Source organism: Ranitomeya imitator, chromosome 3, assembly GCF_032444005.1.
Source record: "Ranitomeya imitator isolate aRanImi1 chromosome 3, aRanImi1.pri, whole genome shotgun sequence".
In the NCBI taxonomy this organism is placed as follows: domain Eukaryota; kingdom Metazoa; phylum Chordata; class Amphibia; order Anura; family Dendrobatidae; genus Ranitomeya; species Ranitomeya imitator.
In genome coordinates, this window is record NC_091284.1 from 150599699 (window position 1) to 150627470 (window position 27772).

Sequence of the window (27772 nt, forward strand, 5' to 3'; positions counted from 1 at the left end):
CGCCCGTTATTGCATTTTAATGCAATGTTGCGGCGACCAAAAAAACCTTAATTCCGGCATTTTTACCTTTTTTTCTCATTACGCATGGGGTTAATTATTTTTTTATATTGATAGATCAGGCAATTGTGAATGCGGCGATACCAAATATGTGAATGTTTGATCTTTTTTTACTGTTTTTTTTAATGGGGTGAAAGGGTGGTGATTTGAACTTTTATATATTTTTTTAACTTTTGGCATGCTTCAATAGTCTCCATGGGCCATAGCCCGATCGGCTCTTCAACATACAGGCGATGATCGGATCGCCTGTATGTAGCAGAATTGCTCACTTGCTATGAGTGCTGACCACCGGGTGGCATTCATAGCAATCCGGCAGTGACAACCATAGAGGTCTGCTGCAGACCTGTGGGTGTCATGCCAACGATTCGGCAACCCACAGTCATGTGATACGGGTGTCGATGGATGGGATTTACGGCAAGCTTACCGGAAGCCTGTGTTAAATGTTAATGTCAGAGATTGACAGCGGCATTTAACTAGTTTACAGCCGCGAGTGGATCGCGATTCCACCCAATCCTGTTAAAGGCACATATCAACTGTTCAAAACAGCTGACATGTGCCCGAAAAGATGTGGGCTCAGCGCAGGAGCCCACATCAAAGGGAGGGAGTTCAACATCGGCGTACTATTATGCCAGATGTCGGAAAGGGGCTAAGGATAACAAAGTCAATGATCTGCAGTGGCCATCGCAAAGCCCTGATCTCAATTCTATTGAACATTTATGGACAAAGCTGAAAAGGCAGGTGCAAGCAAGGTGACCTATAAACCTGGATCAGTTACACCTGTTTTTTCAGGAGGAATGGGCCCAAATTCCAACCAACTATTGTGAGAAGCTTGTGGAAGGACATCCCAAACGTTTGACAAAAGTCATTCAGTTTAAGGGCAATGGCACCAATTCCTAATGAACGTATGTAAACTTTTGACTTTGCAGTAAGTAATACAAATTCCTTAAAACATTCTCTCTCTCTCTCATTATTCTGGCATTTGGCAAATATTAATAATTATGGTAATCCTAATTGACCTAAAACGGGAAAAACATGCATATGTGTCTTTTTCTATAGTGTATGTAATTTTTTGGTTTCAGCTGTATTTATTAATAGATTAGAGGTTAGAGGTCCCACCCACTAACAAATGTCTGTAGTATTCTTTAAATGTTGTGCTTTCTTCTTATTAATCTATCTGTACTCCTGCCTGAAGAAGGAGCCACTGTGCTCTGAAAGCTTGCAAACATATTATTTTCTGGTTAGCCAATAAAGGTATCACTCCCAGAATACTTTTGTCGCCATAGGACAGAAAAGTATTCACATAAATTAGAGGTTAAAATTTGTATTTTGTGAACGCTGAAGAGCTCTTGTTGTGCTATGTATCGGTGGAGTTTTGATTGGCACCAAATATCTGTGACAACCAAATCAGGACATGGTATGAATACAATGATAGATAATGATAGACAAAAGATAGAAAGAAGTTTACTTTTTATAAGATTGCTTAGTAACAAGTTTCATGAAAATGAACAAACACTGTTTCATCAAAATTCTAAGTAGACAAGCTTGTATTTTCTCCACAGCTTGAGTCACAGAATAAAGAGCGAGAAGAACAAATCAATCCACAGAATCAGATCTAAACAGCACACTCAGGGGGAAGAGTTCTGAAATATTGATCCATTCATCGATCTGCCCAGATGACAGCATTGCTTAATACTTTTAAATACAAATGTTATAATATTTTGTTCCCCAAAGCTTTTACACATGAAATTACCATGAAAAGCCCAGCCGACAAGATTGACGCAATCTTGGCTAACACTTAATGCCCCCTATTTTCTCAGAAGGTAACATCAAGTGGATTTCCTGAGCCTCTCGTAATCCTTTTCTGCTGAGGCATATTACCCCCTTGGTAATCGAAAACAAGACCTTCAATTCTAAAGTATTTTTAGATAAAGTTAGAATTGCTTTTAGAGATTTTATATACCGTATTATATGTTGTTTTTCAGTTGAATGATATAAAATGTAAAGCTAAGGTGGTAATTTGAGCATCAATATGGAGGTGACCCTTGTGAACCACCTGTGAAAGAAAACACTGTGCTGCCAATTATTATTCTACATGACGTTCACAGCGTTAACAGGTTTTAGAAAAAGCTTTACTAACGGTTTAAGAAACATTTCTTTACAAGCTACAATAAAACTGCAACATTTCTTATAAGCAAGTGACAGTCTATATGATGTATATGGCTGTGATCCAAAGTTTACATACCCCTGCACAATTTTTGCCTTTTTGGCCTGTTTTCAGAGAATATGAATGATAACACCAAAACTTTTTGTACACTTATGGTTAGTGGTTGGGTGAAGCCATATATTGTCAAACTACTGTGTTTTCTCTTTTTAAATCATAATGACAACCCAAAACAACCAAATGACCATGATCAAAAGTTCACATACCACATTTCTTAATACCATGTATTACCCCCTTTAACATCAATGACAGCTTGAAGTTTTTGTGGTAGTTGTGGGATGAGGTTCTTTATTCTCTCAGATAGTAAAGCTGCTCACTTTTCTTGGCAAAAAGCCTCCAGTTCCTGTAAATTCCTGGGTTGTCTAGCATGAACGCAAGCTTGAGATCTTCCCAGAGTCTGTCAATGATATTGAGGTCAAGAGACTGAGATTGCCACTCCAGAACCTTCACTTTGTTCTGCTGTAGCCAATGCCAGGTCGACTTGGCTTTGTCTTTTGCATCATTGTCATGTTGGAACGTCCAACTATGTCCCATTTGCAGCTTCAGGGCTGATGAGTGCAAATTTGCCTCCAGTATTTGTTGATAACGTGCTGCATTAATCTTTCCTTCAATGTTGGCTAAGTTTCCTGTGCCTTTGTAGCTCGCACATCCCCAAAACATCAGCGATCCACCTCCATGCTTTACAGTAGGAATGGTGTTCTTTTCATCATAGGCCTTGCTGACCTCTCTCCAAATGTAACGTTTATGGTTGTGGCCAAAAAGTTCAATTTTGGTCTCATCACTCCAAATTACCTTGTTCGAGAAATTTCGAGGCTTGCCTCTGTTTGGCAAATTGTAGGCAAAGTACTTTGCGGCATTTACACAGTAATGGCTTTTTTTCTGGCGACTCGACCATAAAGCCCATTTTTCTTCAATCGCCTCCTTATTGTGCATATAGAAACAGCCACACTGCTAGTTTTCAGAGAGTCCAGTATTTCAGCTAATGTTATTTGTCGGTTTTTCTTTCCATCCCAAACAATTTTCCTAGCAGTTGTGGATGACATTTTTGTTGGTTTACCTGACCATGGTTTTGTTTTTACAGAGCCTCTGATATTCCATTTGTTAATCACAGTTTGAACGCTGCTGACTGGCATTATAAATTCTTTGGATATTTCTTTGTATGCCTTTCCTGTTTTATACAGTTCAACTACCTTTTCCCGTAGATCTGTTGACAATTCTTTTGCTTTCCTCATGAATCAAAATCCAGAAACATCAGTGGCTGGATGAAAGTTGCAAGAGTCTGTCTGGATCCCAGAAACTCACTCAGCTTTTATGCACACACACTGATTGCAAGCAAACAGGTCACAGGTGAGGATGTTACCTTTAGTAGCCATTCAAACCCATTTGAGCCTATTTCTGTGCAAAATCACCAGGGTATGTGAACTTTTGATCAGGGTCATTTGGATGTTTTGGGTTGTCATTATGATTTAAAAAGAGAAAACACAGTAGTTTGGCAATAAATGGCTTCACCCAGCAACTAACCATGAGTGGAGAAAAAGTTTTGGTATTATCATTCATATTCTCTGAAAAAAGGCCAAGAAAGCAAAAATTCTGCAGGGGTATGTAAACTTTTGAGCACAACTATACATACACCAGCAGAGGCATGTGCAGGAGGCTATATGGTGAAAGACTATGTCCCCTGCGGCTTTGTACTACAAAGCTGCAGGGACTTTATGTGCTGCCATATGATGCTCTATATGGTGCTATTTTGTATAGAAGTAATGCTACTGGAGGAGAATCCTGCCATAACATATCAACTAGTCATGAGCAAACGTGTTCGGATAAGGTGTCATCTGATCATGCTTGTGTTCTAACCAAGTAACTTTGGCGTGCTCGAAAAATGTGCACACGTCCGATTGGCTGGATGTCTTGCAGCTGTTTAACAACCGCGACACATGTAGGGGTTACCTGTTTATGTTGGTCTAGATCAGCTCTTAAAAAAACACTTTTTCAGTTGATGACTCAAATTTACCTCTCTGGCTACAAAATTATCAATTTCTCCCCGCATTCAACTTCCTAAAATTCAAAAAGGACAAGACCAAATTTATATACTCCTCTGACTAGAAGTATTACAAATTATTGCTCAATATTTTTCCCTATCTAACAAGAATAGGATGAACGTTATTTTCAACCCTTTAGATCACCCATTCACACCCATACAGCTCCTTCATCTTCGACCTTAAAAACATTTCTAACATCTGCAGCTTTCTCAACCTTGAGAAATGCTTGCTCATGCTCTCCTCATCTCTAGACTACTACTGTTCTCCATAGCCTTCCATGTAAGACAGTTGCATCATTCCAATTCATCCTTTAACCCTACTGCCTGGTTAATCTACAGTACTCATTACTCATTCATTCATTACGCCTATCTCCCTTTCCTCTCTGCCAATCCAAAACCACACTCGGGCTTACGCCCCTTTAACACTGGGTTGTGGAGACAGACCCATTGGCTATGTATTCAATGATGAATATACAGAGTGAAAAATGTAACAATGGAACTACCAAAGGAAAGAAAGCACAAAAAAGATCAGAAATCAGTGACTATAATTTTTTTTACAAAATTCCACTGACCAATTCTATCTTTCTAAATAAGAAATTATGCTAATAACCAACAGAGAAATGTTATTTACTTGTGATGTGAACCTACTAGTATTGCAGATTACTTATATAAAGCTTCGCCGATCCTGGTACCCATCATAACTTACCAAGTTACTATGTCGGAGAATCACTTGAAGGGGACAACTGACAAAACACATTTTCCTCCCGACCTCTAATTCTAAAGCACCTATATTTTATTTTAAAACCCATTTGCTTCTCTAGTAAGAGCACTGTTATATTTTTTTCCTAGCATGTTAATTGATGAATAAATTGTCAACTGGGCAGGAGGCCCCACCGCTCAGTGTCAATGGATCTAAGCTGCTCTGTCACTCTTCAGTCACCAAGGACAGTTTCAGAGTGGATTCTGCAAATGCATCTCTCAATCCTACAAGTAGCCATGAAATTGATCCTTCTATTAGCTGCTAACAGATAGGCAGCAAAAGCTCATAAAACGTGTAAGAGAGGGCAGTGACATGATTGGTAGCCTAGGGCCACCTCTCGCTCCCGAGTGTTCACTATCTGCCTTCCTCCTTAAGTGCATTTTTGTCAAACTCCTTCGCTGTTCCTTGTCTATCTTTCCCTAGTTTGAAGGCAAACACCTCCTACAGATCTGCACCAATGAATACCAGTGGCTCGTCCTCCAGGCCTCCTGTTCCCCCTCAACTGCTGCCACCACATGGCTGCCCTGCATATACAAGTACATGGCCTTGGGGGGGGATTGAGGCTGACACCATTGCAAGACCTCTTATCGATCTCTAGTCCAAGCTGAATGGAAGGTCTAAACCCGAGCACTCCTATGCTTGACTATCCCAGTTGGGATTGGTGCTCAGCTTTCCGCCTATCCCCCTTACACACCTAACCGGATCTGTTGTGAATTCTGTTGTCGGGCTCCCTCCTGTGGTCATGAATGGTACTTCGGCTGGTTCTATCCATGGAATTCCTCTGGTGGCTGTGGGTGTTTCTGAGTTTCCTTCCACAGGTGACAAGGTTAATTCGTTAGCTGGCTGCTCTATTTAACTCCACTTAGATCTTTGCTCCATGCCACCTGTCAATGTTCCAGTATTGGTCTTGTTCACTCCTGGATCGTTCTTGTGACCTGTCTTCCCAGCAGAAGCTAAGTGCCTGCTTGTTTTTCTCTGGTTTGCTATTTTTCTGTCCAGCTTGCTATTTTGTTTGTTATCTTGCTTGCTGGAAGCTCTGGGACGCAGAGGGAGCGCCTCCGCACCGTGAGTCGGTGCGGAGGGTCTTTTTGCGCCCTCTGCATGGTCTTTTTGTAGGTTTTTGTGCTGACCGCAAAGCTACCTTTCCTATCCTCGGTCTGTTCAGTAAGTCGGGCCTCACTTTGCTAAATCTATTTCATCTCTGTGTTTGTATTTTCATCTTTACTCACAGTCATTATATGTGGGGGGCTGCCTTTTCCTTTGGGGAATTTCTCTGAGGCAAGGTAGGCTTTATTTTTCTATCTTCAGGGCTAGCTAGTTCCTTAGGCTGTGCCGAGTTGCATAGGGAGCGTTAGGAGCAATCCACGGCTATTTCTAGTGTGTGATAGGATTAGGGATTGCGGTCAGAAGAGTTCCCACGTCCCAGAGCTCGTCCTATATTATCAGTAACTATCAGGTCATTCCGTGTGCTCTTAACCACCAGGTCCATTATTGTCCTGACCACCAGGTCATAACAGTACAGGTGGCCCAAAGTACTAATGCATCTCAATAGAGGGATAAGAGAAGTTCTGAGACCATTTTTTTTTCTTTGCAGTGTGTTTTGTCTCTCTTTTCCCCTTTACATCTGGGTGGTTCAGAACACAGGTGTAGACATGGACATTCAAGGTCTGTCCTCTTTGATGGATAATCTCCGTGAGTCGGTGCGGAGGGTCTTTTTGCGCCCTCTGCATGGTCTTTTTGTAGGTTTTTGTGCTGACCGCAAAGCTACCTTTCCTATCCTCGGTCTGTTCAGTAAGTCGGGCCTCACTTTGCTAAATCTATTTCATCTCTGTGTTTGTATTTTCATCTTTACTCACAGTCATTATATGTGGGGGGCTGCCTTTTCCTTTGGGGAATTTCTATGAGGCAAGGTAGGCTTTATTTTTCTATCTTCAGGGCTAGCTAGTTCCTTAGGCTGTGCCGAGTTGCATAGGGAGCGTTAGGAGCAATCCACGGCTATTTCTAGTGTGTGTGATAGGATTAGGGATTGCGGTCAGAAGAGTTCCCACGTCCCAGAGCTCGTCCTATATTATCAGTAACTATCAGGTCATTCCGTGTGCTCTTAACCACCAGGTCCATTATTGTCCTGACCACCAGGTCATAAAAGTACAGGTGGCCCAAAGTACTAATGCATCTCAATAGAGGGATAAGAGAAGTTCTGAGACCATTTTTTTTTCTTTGCAGGGTGTTTTGTCTCTCTTTTCCCCTTTACATCTGGGTGGTTCAGAACACAGGTGTAGACATGGACATTCAAGGTCTGTCCTCTTTGATGGATAATCTCACTATAAGTGTACAAAACATTCAAGATTTTGTGGTTCAGAATCCGATGTCAGAGCCTAGGATTCCAATTCCTGATTTGATTTTTGGTGATAGATCTAAGTTCTTGAATTTCAAAAATAATTGTAAATTGTTTCTTGCCTTGAAACCTCGCTCCTCAGGTGACCCTGTTCAACAAGTAAAGATCATAATTTCTTTGTTACGTGGTGACCCTCAAGACTGGGCATTTTCCCTTGCGCCAGGAGATCCGGCATAGCGTGATGTTGATGCGTTTTTCCTGGCGCTTGGATTGCTTTATGACGAACCTAATTCAGTGGATCAGGCAGAGAAAATCTTGCTGGCTTTGTGTCAGGGTCAGGATGAAGCGGAGATATATTGTCAGAAGTTTAGAAAGTGGTCTGTGCGCACTCAGTGGAATGAATGTGCCCTGGCAGCAATCTTCAGAAAGGGTCTCTCTGAAGCCCTTAAGGATGTAATGGTGGGATTTCCCATGCCTGCTGGTCTGAATGAGTCTATGTCTTTGGACATTCAGATCGATCGACGCTTGCGTGAGCGTAAAGCTGTGCACCATTTGGCGGTACTATCTGAGCATGGGCCTGAGCCTATGCAATGTGATAGGACTTTGACCAGAGCTGAACGGCAAGAACACAGACGTCGGAATGGGCTATGTTTTTACTGTGGTGATTCCACTCATGCTATCTCCGATTGTCCTAAGCGCACTAAGCGGTTAGCTAGGTCTGCCACCATTGGTACGGTACAGTCTAAATTTCTATTGTCCGTTACTCTGATTTGCTCTTTGTCATCCTATTCTGTTATGGCATTTGTGGATTCAGGCGCTGCCCTGAATTTGATGGACTTGGAGTATGCTAGGCGCTGTGGTTTTTTCTTGGAGCCCTTGCAGTATCCTATTCCATTGAGAGGAATTGATGCTACGCCTTTGGCCAAGAGTAAGCCTCAGTACTGGACCCAATTGACCATGTGCATGGCTCCTGCACATCAGGAGGATATTCGCATTCTGATGTTGCATAATCTGCATGATATGGTCGTTTTGGGGTTGCCATGGCTACAGGTCCATAATCCAGTATTGGACTGGAAATCTATGTCTGTGTCCAGCTGGGGTTGCCAGGGGGTACATGGTGATGTTCCATTTTTGTCTATTTCGTCTTCCACTCCTTCTGAAGTTCCAGAGTTTTTGTCGGATTATCGGGATGTATTTGATGAGCCCAAAGCCAGTGCCCTACCTCCTCATAGGGATTGCGATTGTGCAATTAATTTGATTCCTGGTAGTAAGTTTCCTAAAGGCCGATTGTTCAATTTATCTGTGCGAGAACACGCCGCTATGCGGAGTTATATAAAGGAATCCTTGGAGAAAGGCTATATTCGCCCGTCGTCATCACTGTTAGGAGAAGGGTTCTTTTTTGTGGCCAAGAAGGATGGTTCTTTGAGACCTTGTATTGATTACCGCCTTCTCAATAAAATTACAGTCAAATTTCAGTATCCTTTGCCGTTGCTGTCTGATTTGTTTGCTCGTATTAAAGGGGCTAGTTGGTTCACCAAGAATGATCTTCGAGGGGCATATAATCTTGTGCGTATTAAACAAGGCGATGAATGGAAAACAGCATTTAATATGCCCGAGGGCCATTTTGAGCACCTGGTTATGCCATTCGGGCTTTCCAATGCTCCATCAGTATTTCAGTCCTTTATGCATGACATCTTCCGAGAGTACCTGGATAAATTCCTGATTGTGTATTTGGATGATATTTTGGTCTTTTCGGATGATTGGGAGTCTCATGTGAAGCAGGTCAGAATGGTGTTCCAGGTCCTTCGTGCTAATTCCTTGTTTGTGAAGGGGTCAAAGTGTCTCTTTGGAGTTCAGAAGGTTTCATTTTTGGGGTTCATTTTTTCCCATTCTACTATCGAGATGGACCCTGTTAAAGTCCAGGCCACTTACGATTGGAAGTGAAGTGAAGAGCCTGCAAAAGTTCCTGGGCTTTGCTAATTTTTATCGGTGCTTCATCGCTAATTTTTCTAGTGTTGCTAAACCGTTGACTGATTTGACCAAGAAGGGTGCTGATGTGGTCAATTGGTCTTCTGCAGCTGTAGAGGCTTTTCAGGAGTTGAAGCGTCATTTTTCTTCTGCCCCTGTGTTGTGCCAGCCAGATGTTTCGCTCCCGTTTCAGGCTGAGGTTGATGCTTCTGAGATTGGAGCTGGGGCTGTTTTGTCGCAAAGAAGTTCTGATGGCTCGGTGATGAAGCCATGTGCTTTCTTTTCTAGAAAGTTTTCACCTGCTGAGCGCAATTATGATGTTGGTAATCGAGAGTTGTTGGCCATGAAGTGGGCATTCGAGGAGTGGCGTCATTGGCTTGAAGGAGCCAAGCATCGCGTGGTGGTCTTGACAGATCACAAGAATTTGACTTATCTTGAGTCTGCCAAACGGTTGAATCCGAGACAGGCTCGATGGTCGTTATTTTTCTCCCGTTTTGATTTTGTGGTTTCGTACCTTCCGGGCTCTAAGAATGTGAAGGCTGATGCCCTGTCAAGGAGTTTTGTGCCTGACTCTCCGGGTGTTCCTGAGCCGGCGGGTATTCTCAAAGAGGGGGTAATTTTGTCTGCCATCTCCCCTGATTTGCGGCGGGTGCTGCAAAAATTTCAGGCTGATAGACCTGACCGTTGTCCAGCGGAGAAACTGTTTGTCCCTGATAGATGGACTAGTAGAGTTATCTCTGAGATTCATTGTTCAGTGTTGGCTGGGCATCCTGGAATCTATGGTACCAGAGAATTGGTGGCTAGATCCTTTTGGTGGCCGTCTTTGTCACGGGATGTGCGTTCTTTTGTGCAGTCCTGTGGGACTTGTGCTCGGGCTAAGCCCTGCTGTTCTCGTGCCAGTGGGTTGCTTTTGCCCTTGCCGGTCCCGAAGAGGCCCTGGACGCATATTTCTATGGATTTTATTTCGGATCTCCCCGTCTCTCAAAAGATGTCGGTCATTTGGGTGGTTTGTGATCGCTTTTCTAAGATGGTCCATTTGGTACCTTTGTCCAAATTGCCTTCCTCCTCTGATTTGGTGCCATTATTTTTCCAGCATGTGGTTCGTTTACATGGTATCCCGGAGAACATCGTTTCTGACAGAGGTTCCCAGTTTGTTTCGAGGTTTTGGCGATCTTTTTGTGCTAGGATGGGCATTGATTTGTCTTTTTCCTCGGCTTGCCATCCTCAGACAAATGGCCAAACCGAACGAACTAATCAGACTTTGGAAACATATCTAAGATGCTTTGTTTCTGCTGATCAGGATGATTGGGTGTCCTTTTTGCCGTTGGCTGAGTTCGCCCTTAATAATCGGGCCAGCTCGGCTACTTTGGTTTCGCCGTTTTTCTGCAATTCTGGTTTTCATCTGCGTTTCTCTTCAGGGCAGGTTGAATCTTCGGACTGTCCTGGTGTAGATACTGTGGTGGATAGGTTGCAGCAGATTTGGACTCATGTGGTGGACAATTTGACATTGTCCCAGGAGAAGGCTCAACGTTTCGCTAACCGCCGGCGCTGTGTGGGTCCCCGACTTCGTGTTGGGGATTTGGTTTGGTTGTCGTCTCGTAATGTTCCTATGAAGGTTTCCTCTCCTAAGTTTAAGCCTCGTTTCATTGGTCCGTATAAGATTTCTGAGGTTATCAATCCTGTGTCATTTCGTTTGGCCCTTCCTGCTTCTTTTGCCATCCATAATGTGTTCCATAGGTCGTTATTGCGGAGATACGTGGCGCCTGTGGTTCCATCCGTTGATCCTCCTGCCCCGGTGTTGGTTGAGGGGGAGTTGGAGTATGTGGTGGAGAAGATTTTGGATTCTCGTATTTCGAGATGGAAACTCCAGTACCTGGTCAAGTGGAAGGGTTATGGTCAGGAAGATAATTCCTGGGTTTTTGCCTCTGATGTTCATGCTGCCGATCTGGTTCGTGCCTTTCATTTGGCTCATCCTGGTCGGCCTGGGGGCTCTGGTGAGGGTTTGGTGACCCCTCCTCAAGGGGGGGGTACTGTTGTGAATTCTGTTGTCGGGCTCCCTCCTGTGGTCATGAATGGTACTTCGGCTGGTTCTATCCATGGAATTCCTCTGGTGTCTGTGGGTGTTTCTGAGTTTCCTTCCACAGGTGGCGAGGTTAATTCGTTAGCTGGCTGCTCTATTTAACTCCACTTAGATCTTTGCTCCATGCCACCTGTCAATGTTCCAGGATTGGTCTTGTTCACTCCTGGATCGTTCTTGTGACCTGTCTTCCCAGCAGAAGCTAAGTGCCTGCTTGTTTTTCTCTGGTTTGCTATTTTTCTGTCCAGCTTGCTATTTTGTTTGTTGTCTTGCTTGCTGGAAGCTCTGGGATGCAGAGGGAGCGCCTCCGCACCGTGAGTCGGTGCGGAGGGTCTTTTTGCACCCTCTGCGTGGTCTTTTTGTAGGTTTTTGTGCTGACCTCAAAGCTACCTTTCCTATCCTCGGTCTGTTCAGTAAGTCGGGCCTCACTTTGCTAAATCTATTTCATCTCTGTGTTTGTATTTTCATCTTTACTCACAGTCATTATATGTGGGGGGCTGCCTTTTACTTTGGGGAATTTCTCTGAGGCAAGGTAGGCTTTATTTTTCTATCTTCAGGGCTAGCTAGTTCCTTAGGCTGTGCCGAGTTGCATAGGGAGCGTTAGGAGCAATCCACGGCTATTTCTAGTGTGTGTGATAGGATTAGGGATTGCGGTCAGAAGAGTTCCCACGTCCCAGAGCTCGTCCTATATTATCAGTAACTATCAGGTCATTCCGTGTGCTCTTAACCACCAGGTCCATTATTGTCCTGACCACCAAGTCATAACACGGATCACCTCATATGCACCATGTATATGAATAAATATAAACTGGTATAAGTTTTTTGATGTATATAATCAGTGCAAAGTATAAAAAATGAATATCATGATTTCCAGTGTGTCCACCCTGTAGGACAGGAGTTCAATGCCTGTGTGCAGCTCATGTGTATGCAAATGAGATAATGCTGGTGGAGCACTGATTGGACAGTGAGAGCAGATAAGGTACACGCCCCTTTGACACTAAGCTGTGGAGACGGCCCAGCTGAGAGTCACAAATAACAAAAGTGCTACTAGAACATATAAAGCAAATAGAGAAACAAATAGTGATCTGGAATCAGTGACTATAACCGTTTTTTTTTTTAAATAATGCCTCTGATCACCTTTAAATAAGGACAAATGTTATTGTGCAATCCAGGAATATTATGGAATATTATTTTTTGATGATCATAACTGACCCTCTTCTAGCAGTCTTCAGCTATAAGCTCAGCTGTCTCGGTGGCGATCTACATCCACTGCAGAGTAATGTGAAGTGACGTGTGATTTCGGTTCTCCCAAGGTCACCAGCTGAGATAGGTGATTATAGGAGAAACAAACACTCCAGAACACATTACCCTTTCTCCTGCCAAGAGCTATTACTCGCCTTGCCATTTTCTCCAGAGTAGCTAGAAGTGACCTAATTTTCCTTGTGTTATATTTTCTTCAACAGACGGACCGAACTGCATTCTGCATCACGATGACGTTGTATTGTGTCTCAGAAGGATATCGGACGGGAACATTCAGAGTATAAGACCCTAAATATTACACTGAGGTTCTGACAACTTACTGCAATAATGTGCACACAGAACTTTGTATTTCCTACAGAACCCATTATTATTGTTATTCCGTTCACATCCAGAGCGTCACAAATAAACAGACAAATTACGGCAATTATCTAAATTAAACAATTAAAAAAAGAACAAGGTGAAATCCATCATGAATGATTCGGTGATGGTGCGTTTGGGCATTTTGTGGTTTTTCAGTAGATGGACCTGCACCAAATCATAAATCCTTCCTATACAGTACGGTATATAGCAGCATCTGAAGATTGTGGACAATGACAGTAAGTGTTGTAAGCTCTCAACCAGAAGGTGTATATATTAGGCAGATTACTAGATCGGAGCCCAGCCTTTGGACTTTTGTGTTATTATAAGGCTCATTGGATTAATAAAAATCAGTTCCTAAAGTGAATTTCGACCTTTAACCCCTTCATGACCTTGGGATTTTTCGTTTTTCCGTGTTCGTTTTTCACTCCCCTCCTTCCCAGAGCCATAACTTTTTTATTTTTCCGTCAATTTGGCCATGTGAGGGCTTATTTTTTGCGGGACGAGTTGTACTTTTGAACGACATCATTGGTTTTAGCATGTCGTGTACTAGAAAACAGGAAAAAAATTCCAAGTGCGGTGAAATTGCAAAAAAAGTGCAATCCCACACTTGTTTTTTGTTTGGCTTTTTTGCTAGGTTCACTAAATGCTAAAACTGACCTGCCATTATGATTCTCCAGGTCAGTACGAGTTCATAGACACCTAACATGACTAGGTTATTTTTTATCTAAGTGGTGAAAAAAAATTCCAAACTTTGCTAAAAAAAAAAATTGCGCCATTTTCCGATACTCGTAGCGTCTCTATTTTTCGTGATCTGGGGTCGGTTGAGGGCTTATTTTTTGCATGCCGAGCTGGCGTTTTCAATGATAGCATTTTGGTGCAGATACGTTCTTTTGATCACCCGTTATTGCATTTTAATGCAATGTCGCGGCGACCTAAAAAACGTAATTCTGCCGTTTCGAATTTTTTTCTCGCTACGCCGTTTAGCGATCAGGTTAATGCTTTTTTTTAATTGATAGATCGGGCGATTCTGAGCACGGTGATACCAAATATGTGTAGATTTGATTTTTTTTTAATTGATTTATTTTGATTGGGGCAAAAGGGGGGTGATTTAAACTTTCATTTTTTTTTTTTTTTTCACATTTTTTTTAACTTTTTTTTTCAACTTTTACCATGCTTCAATAGCCTCCGTGGGAGGCTAGAAGCAGGCACAACGCGATCGGCTCTGCTACATAGCAGCGATCTGCTGATCGCTGCTATGTAGCAGAAATGCAGGTGTGCTGTGAGCGCCGACCACAGGGTGGCGCTCACAGCCACCGGTCATCAGTAACCATAGAGGTCTCTAGGACCTCTATGGTTACCATCCAGACGCATCGCCGACCCCCGATCATGTGACGGGGGTCGGCGATGACATCTTTTCCGGCCGCCCGGAACCATGCGGTAGTTAAATGCCGCTGTCTGCGATTGACAGCGGCATTTAACTAGTTAATAGGTGCGGGCAGATCGCGATTCTGCCTGCGCCTATTACAGGCACATGTCAGCTGTTCAAAACAGCTGACATGTCCCAGCTTTGATGCGGGCTCACCGCGGAGCCCTGCATCAAAGCAGGGGATCTGACCTCGGACGTACTATCCCGTCCGAGGTCAGATAGGGGTTAAAACAATTCTACTGCTGATTCTTGCTTTTTTTTTCATTCCAAGATTTCTATCACTTTTTTCATACAATACAAAGACAAACAGCACCAGGTAGTGTCACAGCGCATACCGTGGCATTGTAGTATCTCAATCATCATAAACATGATATGTGTCAGTTATCAATATATCAACAATTGAAGGTCATGAAAATTAAGTATTGAGTATAGCTCTTAGGCCAGGGTCACACGAGCGTGTAACATGTCTGAGTGCTATGCAATAAAACATCACATCGTACTCGGCGCAATGTTATACTATGGGGCAGCACAGATCTGCCATTATTTTCTCATGCCGATTCACCATGAGAAAACAAGAGCAGCACACTGTGATTGCATCCGAGAATCAGATCGCACGCACCCATACAAGTCTATGGATGCATGTGAAACGGCGGACTGCACTCGGATGTGATCCGAGAGCAGCGCGATTACCGCAGACCCCGGCAATGGAGGAGATGGAGATATTGCTTTCTCAGTCTCCTCCGCAGCTGTGCTGTGATTGTCTCATCCAGCAGAGTTTGAGCCGAGTGACATTAGCCGATCGCATCGGATGCTATACACTAGTGTGGCCCCGGCCTTAGTTAAAGAATAGTAACATAGTAATTAAGGTTGAAGGAAGACTTTAAGTCCATCTAGTTCAACCCATAGCCTAACCTAACATGCCCTAACATGTTGATCCAGAGGAAGGCAAAAAAAAACCCATGTGGCGAACAGGAAGCTCCACATTGGGGAAAAAAATTCCTTCCTGACTCCACCTACAGCAAGCAAACTAGTTCCCTGGATCAACGCCCTATCAAGGAATCTAGTATATATAACCTGTAACATTATACTTTTCAAGAAAGGCATCCAGTCCCCTCTTAAATTTAAGTAATGAATCACTCATTACAACATCATACGGCAGAGAGTTCCATAGTCTCACTGCTCTTACAGTAAAGAATCCGCGTCTGTGATTATGCTTAAACCTTCTTTCCTCCAGATGCAGAGGATGCCCCCTTGTCCCTGTCTCCGGTCTATGATTAAAAAGATCAGCAGAAAGGTCTGTCCCCTCATATATTTATACATTAACATAATAACTAGGCTTTAGCTTTTTTTAATTTTTGTTTTAGAATTTTGTCCAGCATGGAAAGTTATGAAACTTGTAAATCACTTTGTTAGGGAATTTGTCTTCATCACGGTAAGAAAAATAATCCTACAGCGAGTAGGGAACTATGGGGACCACCATACTGTGTGGGGAGCTGTGCACCATCATACTGTACAACAGTATGTGTGGTGTGCTATGCAGGGCTGTGGAGTCAGTAAGCCAAACCTCCAACTCAGACTCCTCAATTTCCCTGATTTCCGACCCTGACTCCAACTCTGACTCTGCCATCCGTTTAACGGATCCGTTACTAAGCGGCCCTAATGCGATGTAACGGATCCGTTAATGCACCCACTGACATCCATTATCGTAACGCATCCTAACATATGTCAAAATCGGCATGCATTAGCGATAGTCTGTTACTTTCTGACGCACCTTCAAACGCGGTCTATCGCGTTTTCAGGTACGTTAGGTCTAACGCACAGCGAACGGACGCTTTCATTGTGCACAGACCTCCATTATTAATGCATGCTGACGCAATGGTATCATGCGTTAGCGCATGCGTTAACGCAATTGTAGAAAAAAAAGAGATTTTGGGCATCAACGTTAGCGCATCTGTTTAACGGATCCATTAAACGCATGGCACTAATGCGAAGTGAACCTAGCCATACTGTGTAGGTGCTGTGGGAGCATCATACTAAGTGTGGGGTTCTGTGAGGTCCACCATACTGTGTGTGGCTCTAGGGTTCATCATACTATATGGAGGGCCATGAAAGATATCAAACTAATTGCGGGGGGCTGTGGCATACATCATACTGTGTGGGGGAGCTGTGGGTGCTCATTACACTGTGAGGGGCTGTGGACCCATCATACTTTGCGTGCGGGCACTGTGGGAGCATTATATTGTGTGGGGGCTGTGTGGCCCATCATACTCTGTGTGGGGGGACTGTGGAGGTTATTATACTGTATAGGGGAGTTTGTGTGGTCCATCGTATTGTGTGGAGAGAGCATAATTCTACGGAGGGGTTACTGGTGGCATCATAATGTTTGTGTGGAAGGGTTGTGGGGACATCACGTAACTTCCCTTATATACAGCTGATAGCACAAGATAGAAAATGTCACAGTTGACCTTGCTTTGCCTCCCTCAACAATGACTTTTGCACACGCTAATTACAAGCTTCAAAACAAAATATAGGGCTGGGATCTGGCAATTGTGGCTATGTATATACAGTATGTTGTTTCCTTTATGAAAATTACATACTAAAAAAGCCCCACTGGCCACTGTGAAAATTGCAAGATTTCTATTTTTCATCAAATAGGTGTAAAGCTGTACTTACAGTAGATGTTTGGCCATGTCAAGGGTACACTGAGCTCGTATACTTTTAACCGTCATTTTGCGCAGACAGACTTCCCTTGTTTTTCATCTATGTTTCCTCCCACCACCAGCGTCTCTATAGTCAGAGCTGGCACTCAAGGAAGAGGAGGGCAGAGATACAACCTCTGGCAAAAATTATGGAATCAACGGCCTTGGAGGATGTTCATTCAGTTGTTTAATTTTGTAGAAAAAAAGCAAATCACAGACATGGCACAAAACTAAAGTCATTTCAAATGGCAACTTTCTGGCTTTAAGAAACAATAAAAGAAATCAAGAACAAAAAATGTGGTAGTCAGTAATGGTTACTTTTTTTAACCAAGCAAAGAGAAAAAAATATGGAATCACTCAATTCTGAGAAAAAAATTATGGAATCATGAAAAACAAACAAACAAAAAAACACTCCAACACATCACTAGTATTTTGTTGCACTACCTCTGACTTTTATAACAGCTTGCAGTCTCTGAGGCATGGACTTAATGAGGGTCAAACAGTGATCTTCATCAATCTGGCTCCAACTTTCTCTGATTGCTGTTGAAAGATCAGCGTTGCAGGTTGGAGCCTGGTCATGGACCATTTTCTTCAACTTCCACCAAAGATTTTCAATTGGATTGGGATCCGGACTATTTGCAGGCCATGATATTGACCTTACGTGTCTTTTTTTCAAGGAATGTTTTCACAGTTTTTGCTCTATGGCAGGATGCATTATCATCTTGAAAAATGATTTCATCATCCCCAAACATCCTTTCAATTGATGGGATAAGAAAAGTGTCCAAAATATCAACATAAACTTGTGCATTTATTGAAGATGTAATGACAGCCATCTCCCCAGTGCCTTTATCTGACATGCAGTCCCATATCATCAATGACTGTGGAAATTTGCATGTTTTCTTCAGGCAGTCATCTCTATAAATCGCATTGCAACGGCACCAAACAAAAGTTCCAGCATCATCACCTTGCTCAATGCAAATTTGTGATTCATCACTGAATATGACTTTCATCCAGTCATCCACAGTCCATGATTGCTTTTCCTTTGCCCATTGTAACCTTGTTTTTTTCTGTTTAGGTGTTAATGATCACTTTTGTTTAGCTTTTCTGTATGTAAATCCCATTTCCTTTAGGCGGTTTCTTACAGTTCGGTCACAGACGTTGACTCCAGTTTCCACCCATTCATTCCTCATTTGTTTTGTTGTGCATTTCCTGTTTTGGAGACATATTGCTTTAAGTTTCTGGTCTTGACGCTCTGATATCTTCCTTGGTCTACCAGTATGTTTGCCTTTAACAACCTTCCCATGTTGTTTGTATTTGGTCCAGATTTTAGACACAGCTGACTGTGAACAACCAACATCTTTTGCAACATTTACCCTCTTTTAAGAGTTTGAGAATCCTCTACTTTGTTTCAATTGACATCTCTCGTGTTGAAGCCATGATTCATGTTAGTCCACTTGGTGCATCCGCTCTCCAAGGTGTGATCACTACTTTTTAGATGCAGACTAATGAGCAGATCTAATTTGTTGCAGGTGTTAGTTTTGGGATTGAAAATTTACAGGGTGATTCTATATTTTTTTCCTCAGAATTGAGAGATTCTATAATTTTCCCCCTATGCTTGGTTAAAAAAAGTAACCATTACTGACTACCACACTTTTTGCACTTGATTTCTTTTAGTGTTTCTTAAAGCCAGAAAGTTGCCATTTGAAATGACTTTAGTTTTGTGCTGTGTCTTTGATTTGCTTTTTTTCTACAAAATTAAACAACTGAATGAACATCCTCCAAGGCTGGTGATTCCATAATTTTTCCCAGGGCTTGTAGATGAAAAACAAATAGGTGTGATGGTGCTTGGTATGAACAGCCATTTTGTAATATCAGCCATATGACAGATCCCGGCCTATGGATCATGTACGATATCACTGTGTACGTAAAAGTCTGATCTATTGATACATCAAATTAATTCACCTGATTGGTAAATGCTGTAGAGACGAAAATAAAAAACAGAAACACCTATGATTTGTGTTTTTTCAGTCACTACAACTCCGCTAACAAAAAGCAATAAGAACCAATCAAAATGTTGTATTTATAAACCGTTCCGGTTTTAACACAATAAAAGAAGCCGTCACAGCTCCATCGATGGAAAAACGAGAACGTCAAAGGTCTTGGAAAATGGCGACACAAACAATTTATTTTTTTCATTACTTAAATAAGAAAAAATGGTCTTTAATTCAATGATGAGCATTGTGAGTTTATCCTGGCTGAGCAGTAAGCCATGGCCACATTTCAATCGAGTTTTTCAAACTGACAAGCATGACTTGTAATTCAATATATTCTATATATTTTAGAACAAATGGTTAATACACTTGTCACATGAAAGCCTGAAAAATATTGGACAGTACAGAAAAGTGTGTCTAAAAAGTAGGAGCAGATACATTGATAAATACAGGTCTATATGCCGAACATGAGAACATGAAAGTGCTCAGTGGCGCTCCCTGCAGGAGTCTTGCTGCATCTGCCCAGGTGTAGTAGAGTTTATCCCATTTACATTGACATTCAGGCCCATTTTCAGTAGTCGCTGTATTGTGTGACGTAATTCATTTTGGTTAAATGTAATTCTTTTCTAGATTTTACCTGCTTTGTAGAGCCTCAAAGTCCACCTGCCCATTAAAGTGGGTGGCTGAAGAAACTGTGACGATCCGAGCATTGAAATCACTTGTACCAGACTTCCGCAAAGTGTCCAGGAGGAGGTTTGTCAGTAAGAAATGACCTAAATAATTTATGCCAAAGTGCACCTCAAAGCCATCTTCAGTTATTCGCTCTGGGAAAAACATGACACCCGCTAAAAGAAACAAAAAAAAGGTACAGCAGATGGTGAGTGGGCAGAGTTATTTATTACATGAGGTATACAGTGGAATAAAACACAACTGTAATTACCATTTAGAGTAGAAAAACATCTGTACTAAGTAATAAGAGCTGATCTGTCACCAGACTTCACAATACAAACTGCATACATTAGTAATTAGCTTAGACCTGATGGGGCTTGTGTACTTACCCTAAAAAATCCATATCAGTACGGCAGTATAACCCTTTAAGTTGTAATTGCAGGAGTACACAAGCATTCTGACAGGGGTTTTAGCAGCTAACACAACAGCCTCAACAGAACAAAGATTTATGTATGCAGCTTGTATTGTGAGCTGCAGAGACAAATCAACTATAAAGTCTAGAAATGTCTTTGAGTTAACGGTAATATTTCCAATGAATCCTGAGGATAACTGGGGTGGACTATTCTAGGTTGACAAGAGGACATGCCTTCAAAGGAGGACTTTTCTAGATCTTAGAAATGTGCAGCATGAAGACATTCTTTAGCTCAGGCGCTAATCCTGGTTTTATGTCATAAACGACTGACAAAATGTTTAGTGAAGGTACAGATGAATGACCTCAGGGAGACCAAAACATCCAACACCGCGGAGACACCATCACGTGTTTCTCAACGCAGTGATCCAGAACACTGCCCCCATCCCTTATGGGAAATATGCAAATGCATGTAAAGTAAGCTGCGGAAACACCATCACATGTTTCTCAACGCAAGCAATGAATAGCCAGGCCTTTCCCCGGGAAGGGGGCAGTGTTCTGGATCACTGCGTTGAGAAACACGTGATGGTGTCTCCGCGGTGTTGGATGTTTTGGTCTCCCCGAGGTCATTCATCTGTACCTTCACAGCCTTTTACAAGGCACTGCTCCTAATAGCCAGTTTCCTACTCCAAACTGATGAGGGGCAAAACCCCCGAAACAGCTGTCTGTGGATGGATACCATGCTTGGCATAGGTGGTTTACCTTTATTGGATGTTTTCCTTTATTGGATGCTGCCCTTCCCGTGGTTGTTCCTTCCCGGGGAAAGGCCTGGCTATTCATTGCTTGCGTTGAGAAACATGTGATGGTGTCTCCGCAGCTTACTTTACATGCATTTGCATATTTCCCATAAGGGATGGGGGCAGTGTTCTGGATCACTGCGTTGAGAAAAACGTGATGGTGTCTCCGCGGTGTTGGATGTTTTGGTCTCCCCAAGGTCATTCATCTGTACCTTCACAGCCTTTTACAAGGCACTGCTCCTAATAGCCAGTTTCCTACTCCACACTGATGAGGGGCAAAAACCCCGAAACAGCTGTCTGTGGATGGATACCATGCTTGGCATAGGTGGTTTTCCTTTATTGGATGTTTTCCTTAATTGGATGCTGCCCTTCCCGTGGATGTTCCATCCCGGGGAAAGGCCTGGCTATTCATTGCTTGCATTGAGAAACATGTGATGGTGTCTCCGCAGCTTACTTTACATGCATTTGCATATTTCCAATAAGGGATGGGGGCAGTGTTCTGGATCACTGCGTTGAGAAACACGTGATGGTGTCTCCGCGGTGTTGGATGTTTTGGTCTCCCCGAGGTCATTCATCTGTACCTTCACAGCCTTTTACAAGGCACTGCTCCTAATAGCCAGTTTCCTACTCCACACTGATGAGGGGCAAAAACCCCGAAACAGCTGTCTGTGGATGGATACCATGCTTGGCATAGGTGGTTTTCCTTTATTGGATGTTTTCCTTTATTGGATGCTGCCCTTCCCGTGGTTGTTCCTTCCCGGGGAAAGGCCTGGCTATTCATTGCTTGCGTTGAGAAACATGTGATGGTGTCTCCGCAGCTTACTTTACATGACAAAATGTTTAGTTCATATGTAAATGAGACAGCTACAATACACCTTTCCATGGCCAAGAGTTTGATGCACCAAAATGCCACCTCATTTGCATGTCGGGGGCCTCACTCCGCATCTAATTGACAGTACTCAGTTGCATATCGGGGGGCCTTCTCCTGCATCTAATTGACAGTACTCATTTGCAAATTGGGGGCCTCTCCCTGCATCTAATTGACAGTACTCAGTTGCATATCGGGGGCCTTCCCCGTGTCTAATTGACAGTACGCAGTGGCCTATCGGGGTCATTCCCCCATGTCTAATTGACAGTATGCAGCTACATATTGGGGGCCTTCCCCGCGTCTAATTGACAGTACTCATTTTCAAATCGGGGGCCTCTCCCTGCATCTAATTGACAGTACACAGTTGCATATCGGGGGCCTTCCTCGCACCTAATTGACAGTAAGCAGTTGCATATCAGGGGTCTTCCCCCGCATCTAATTGACAGTACGCAGTTGCATATCGGGGGCCTTCTCCTGCATCTAATTGACAGTACACCGTTGCATATCGGGGTCCTTCTCCTGCATCTAATTGACAGTACGCAGTTGCATATCGGGGGCCTTCTCCTGCATCTAATTGACAGTACACAGTTGCATATCGGAGGCCTTCCCCCACATCTAATTGACAGTACACAGTTGCATATCGGGGGCCTTCTCCTGCATCTAATTGACAGTACACAGTTGCATATTGGGGGCCTTCCCCCACATCTAATTGACAGTACACAGTTGCATATCGGGGGCCTTCTCCTGCATCTAATTGACAGTACACAGTTGCATATCGGAGGCCTTCTCCTGAATCTAATTGACAGTACACAGTTGCATATTGGGGGCCTTCCCCCACATCTAATTGACAGTACTCATTTCCTAGAGCGAGAACTGTCTGAGTGCTAACGGTGTGCGTGTACATGTGTACCGACATTGCCTGTCCCTGGCAGCGCGCACAGTTACGGGGTGCGCTGTCTTCCCTGTCTTCTTTCTGCTAATGCCGCTTGCTACACTATTACACCCAGAAGTGTAGCGAGCAGCATGAGAAAACTCCTCTCTGAAAGTATAGTAGTGTAGGTAGTGGCATCAGCAAATGGAGGAGATTGCAACCCATCAAAGGAACAGGAAATGTCAGTACACATGTGCATACATACACACAGTCAGCATTCAGAGAGTACTCACTCTGGAAAGTGAGTTCTGGCAATTAAACACAGCGGAGGTTCCCCAATACACAACTGAGGTGGCGTAACGGTGTGAGCAGGTACCAGGATGCAGTAACGGTCAGAGGCATAACAAAGGATAACAGGGGGATTAAATGAAACAGTGTTACTCCACGCAGGGAGAAAGTAAATGAGGAGGATAAGACTAATAAAACTGTGTCTGGTGGACGAAGGTATAGCAGGGGCAATGAAGGGTTGAGGAAAGTACAAAGTTGTCAAACGTATCAGTCCGGTGGTGTTGCGGATCAGTATCTCTGAATATAGCAGTGGTGTTTCGGCCTGAACGCTTGAAGAATCAGGAGGCATCCTGATCCAAGATGGGTCCTGGGTTCCGGTGTCAATGGGGGTCCTGGTTCCATGATGGGTCACGCTGGAAGGGAGGACAGTCCATTTTTTTTTAAGCATCGGCGCAACGCTAATACAGGTGGGAGAGTATACGTACAACGGCCACACTCGGTTCACAGCCGGGATGTCGAGTCTCAAACCGTGGCCCCCGGTGGAATTGTCATGGGGAGGGCTCACTCACGTTCAGCGACACTACGGGAGTGGATGTCAGGGTTCTTAGGAGACGTCTCTTCCTACAGTCTCCGGTAAGTCTCCGTAGGCCTCTCTGACTTGAGCCTACTTTGTCCTGACTTACAGCGCGAGGGCTCTCACTCTGCCTCCGCACACTACAGCTTCCCGCCAACCGAGCTCCTGTTCCCGCTAAACTCTTTCCCCTGCAACTTGGGTGACAGCACCGATGGTTCCGGACTCGTCCCGGACAAGGCACACAGAGGCTGGTTCTCCTCCTTACAACGGTGCAGCACACTCTTGACCACATGAAGGTTCACCCTCGCCCCATCATTTGCATATGAATTAAGAGCTATTTTTTCAGACACAGTACCAGGTACAGTGCCAGTATGGTTTTTACAGGAGCTAGGCTCCCTACAAGAATATGCCCATTTAAAATGGATTTTAGGATGATAGACTTTCTTTAACTTCATTTTCATGAACGCATACCTATCTTTTGTTCTTTTTTTCAATATGTCCATCTTTTGTGACAGATTGGTGGCATCTGGGTCCTTACCTATTGCTCAAAAATCCCATTGTGCGCTGTTCAGGTAGGAAAAATTGCTCAGCTCCAGCAATAGAGAAGCACTGAGCCTGTATACAGAGTGCTGTATGAGTGTACAGACTTTCTATTGAGCCCATACAGCACTTTGTGTGTGAGCTCAGTGATTCTGCCTCTGAGAGGTGAGTGATTGGTGAGGGTCTGCTGTATATGTAATGAACAGATGGAAATATTAGACAAATTCTAAGTATTCTATGTTTAGATGTAAGTCAAAACTTTCCCTGGGAGGCTACGGTACATTTCCTTCCTATACTTGTTGCAGAGACAATACAGCACAATGTGAATGTTTTAAGGCAATTTCGATGAATAGAAGTTGTCAGTGATATGTTACAGATAATTATAGTCTCGGGGGAAAGTGATTTTGTACATATCCCCTTCCCAGGCACCAGGTAGTGACAGGGTAAATCCATACAGAGCCTAATCCATGTGTATATTGTTACTGTACTACTTTTATTAGATTTCTAACAGTAACATGGATATGGCTACTAATGACAATGAGATGGCTCTGCTAATTCTGGCCAGTCAAAACACCAAAGCTTGTCAGGGACATAAAAAATAAATTAGCAGCTGTTTTGTGTGTTCTAGTTGAAAGTATGAAAACTGGAATAGTTCAATGTTTTATTTTTACGTGGACAATTACCACCAAAAATGTTTAAAAATATAGAAATAAATTGTGTGTAATTATGAAATTATACGCTCCGTTTAATTGACCATTGCATATAGTGGTTACTTGTATGTTTTGTAAGTCAGCCAAAGGTGAACCCACAGTTTAATCCTTAGTTTATACTGGATTTTGAAAAGACTCAGACTGCTATTAACTTTTATGTACGTTTTTCATGGCGACGTTCTCTGTGATTTTAGAAGGCCTTAATTTTCTTTCTGTAGTTTTGAATTTGGTAGCATTTATTGACTATGTAGTTTCTCAAATAAAGTGGTGGAGGAATAATAAAAAATCCAAAGAGCAGGTGTTAGCGTAATGGCAGATTGTCTGTAACGTGTTGTTCTAGAGAAAATTAGTCGAGCATTGGGCTTTTATATTACACAGATGAAAATAGGCTGTGCACAACGCAATCTGTCTGAAGGTTACCTTTTCTCCGGAGTGTAAATGTCGACAAATTATCATAATGTACCAAAAATGTAACATAGCAATTAGCGCGGCAAAGTTATGATAGGGGTAAAAGTATAACAAAAATTCAAATGTTCTCATACCAAATGCATGCGGTTACTAAAAGGGATTATTTCTGAACACGGCACTAAATTAAATTTACTACACAAAGGATATTTAGTGAAAATTTTTGGAAAGTCTTGAGATAATTTGAGATGCAGATGTCCCTTTCTTTTGAGAAGCTCATTGTTTGAAGTTCTCGTTTTCCAAATCCCAGATGATTATTATTATACTAGATGGCAGCCCGATTCTAAAGAATCGGGAGTCTAGAATCCATATATACTTGAAATTCGGCAGGAGCTTGAAGAGCAACGTCACTGGGCCCGCCTCCACGCAGTAGAAACTTGCTGTGAGGTAAAAATTCAAAAATCACACCAAAATGGCGGGCGGAGTGTGTCACAGTACGGCACGTTTCTGATTGGTCGCTCGCAGTAGGCGGCAACCAATCAGACACTGGACACTGTTGACGTCACTTATCTCCGGACATTAGCTCCGGACATTAGCTCCGGACATTAGCTCCGGACATTAGCTCCGGACAAAGCCACGGAAGTTGGCACAAATTGCAGGAAGTAGTATTCTAGGCAATTATATATAAGATACCACTGTTACCGAAATCACTCCAAAATATGAATCATCCACTCAAGTGTATTAAAGTGCTCCACATTATAATGGTAGGAAATATGTATAATGAATACAATTCTCTATTAGGCCAGTCTCACACGTCCAGATAATTCCGGTACCGGAAAAATCGGTACCAGAATTATCCGTGTCCGTGTGCCAATGCGTTTATGTGGCACACGTGCGGCATCCGTGTGCCGCCCGTGTGCCGACTAAGGACCACACGGAGCGTGCAGGAGACAGCGCTAGAAATAAGCGCTGTCCCCTGCATCTGGTGCTGAAGCCGCCATTCATATCTTCTCTCCAGCAGCGTTCGCTGTAGAGAAGATATGATAAATCCTTTTTTTTTCTCGTGTTTAAAATAAAGATCCCTGTCCCCAACCCCCTCCCACCCCTTGTGCGCCCGCCCCGCTGTTATTAAAATACTCACAGGGCTCCCTCGCAGCATCCTCTACGCGCCGCACCTTCTCCTGTATGAGCGGTCACGTGGGGCCGCTCATTACAGTGATGAATATGCGGCTCCACCCCTATGGGAGGTGGAGCCGCATATTCATGACTGTAATCGGCGGCCCCACGTGACCGCTCATACAGGAGAAGGTGCGGCGCAAAGAGTACGCTGCGAGGGAGCCGGGTGAATATTTTATTAACAGCGGGCGGGCGCACAGGGGGTGGGAGGGGGGTGGGGACAGGGATCTTTATTTTAAACACGAGAAAAAAAAAAAAAAAAGGATTTATCATATCATCTCTTCAGCAAACACTGCTGGAGAGAAGATATGAATGGCGGCTTCAGCACCACGTGGGGGGACAGCACTTACTGTAGCGCTGTCTTCTGCACGGCACACGGACTGCACACGGACAACGTCCGTGTGCGGTACGTGTTTTACACGGACCCATTGACTTTAATGGGTCCGTGTAATCCGTGCGCTCCCACGAACACTGACATGTCTCCGTGTTTTGCACACGGACACACGGTCCGTGAAAACACGCTGACATGTGCAGAGACACATTGATTTCAATGTGTCTACGTGAGTCAGTGTCTCCGGTACGTGAGGAAACTGTCACACCTGACGTGTGAAACCGGCCTTACACCATGTCACCATCTGGGAGGATATTTTAAAGGGATCAGTGTCCATAATTATTAGTAGGACTCTGTCATCAGGAGTGCAGTGGCACAGACGCTAGGCATACCCATCTCATATGGCAGCATCGTAGTGCAGTTGCACAGACGCTAGGCATACACATCTCATATGGAAACGTCGGAGGTGTGCAGTGGCACTGCCACTAGGCATATCCATCTCATATAGCAGCGTCGGAGGTGTGCAGTGGCACTGCCACTAGGCATACCCATCTCATATGGCAGCGTCGGAGGAGTGCAGTGGCACAGACCCTAGGCATACCCATTTCACATGGCAGCGTTGGAGGAGTGCAGTGGCACAGACGCTACGCATGTCCATCTCATATGGCAGCGTCGGAGGAGTGCAGTGGCACAGACGCTAGGCATACCCATCTCATATGGCAGCGTCGGAGGTGTGCAGTGGCACTGCCACTAGGCATACCCATCTCATATGGCAGCGTCGGAGGAGTGCAGTGGCACAGACGCTAGGCATACCCATTTCACATGGCAGCGTGGAAGGAGTGCAGTGGCACAGACGCTAGGCATACCCATCTCATATGGCAGCGTCGGAGGAGTGCAGTGGCACAGACGCTAGGCATACCCATCTCATATGGCAGCGTCGGA

At 43.6% G+C, this 27772-nt stretch overlaps 1 protein-coding gene across 1 annotated transcript in view; it reads right to left on the reverse strand.

Annotated features, from left to right (window-relative positions):
- The window catches only part of DHRSX (dehydrogenase/reductase X-linked), a 480717-nt gene that overhangs the window by 139762 nt on the left and 313183 nt on the right, over positions 1-27772 (reverse strand). The window contains exon 5 of the mRNA XM_069761561.1: positions 19830-20037. Within this exon, the coding sequence (XP_069617662.1) occupies positions 19830-20037 (208 nt within the window). The remainder of the gene's footprint in view (positions 1-19829; positions 20038-27772) is intronic.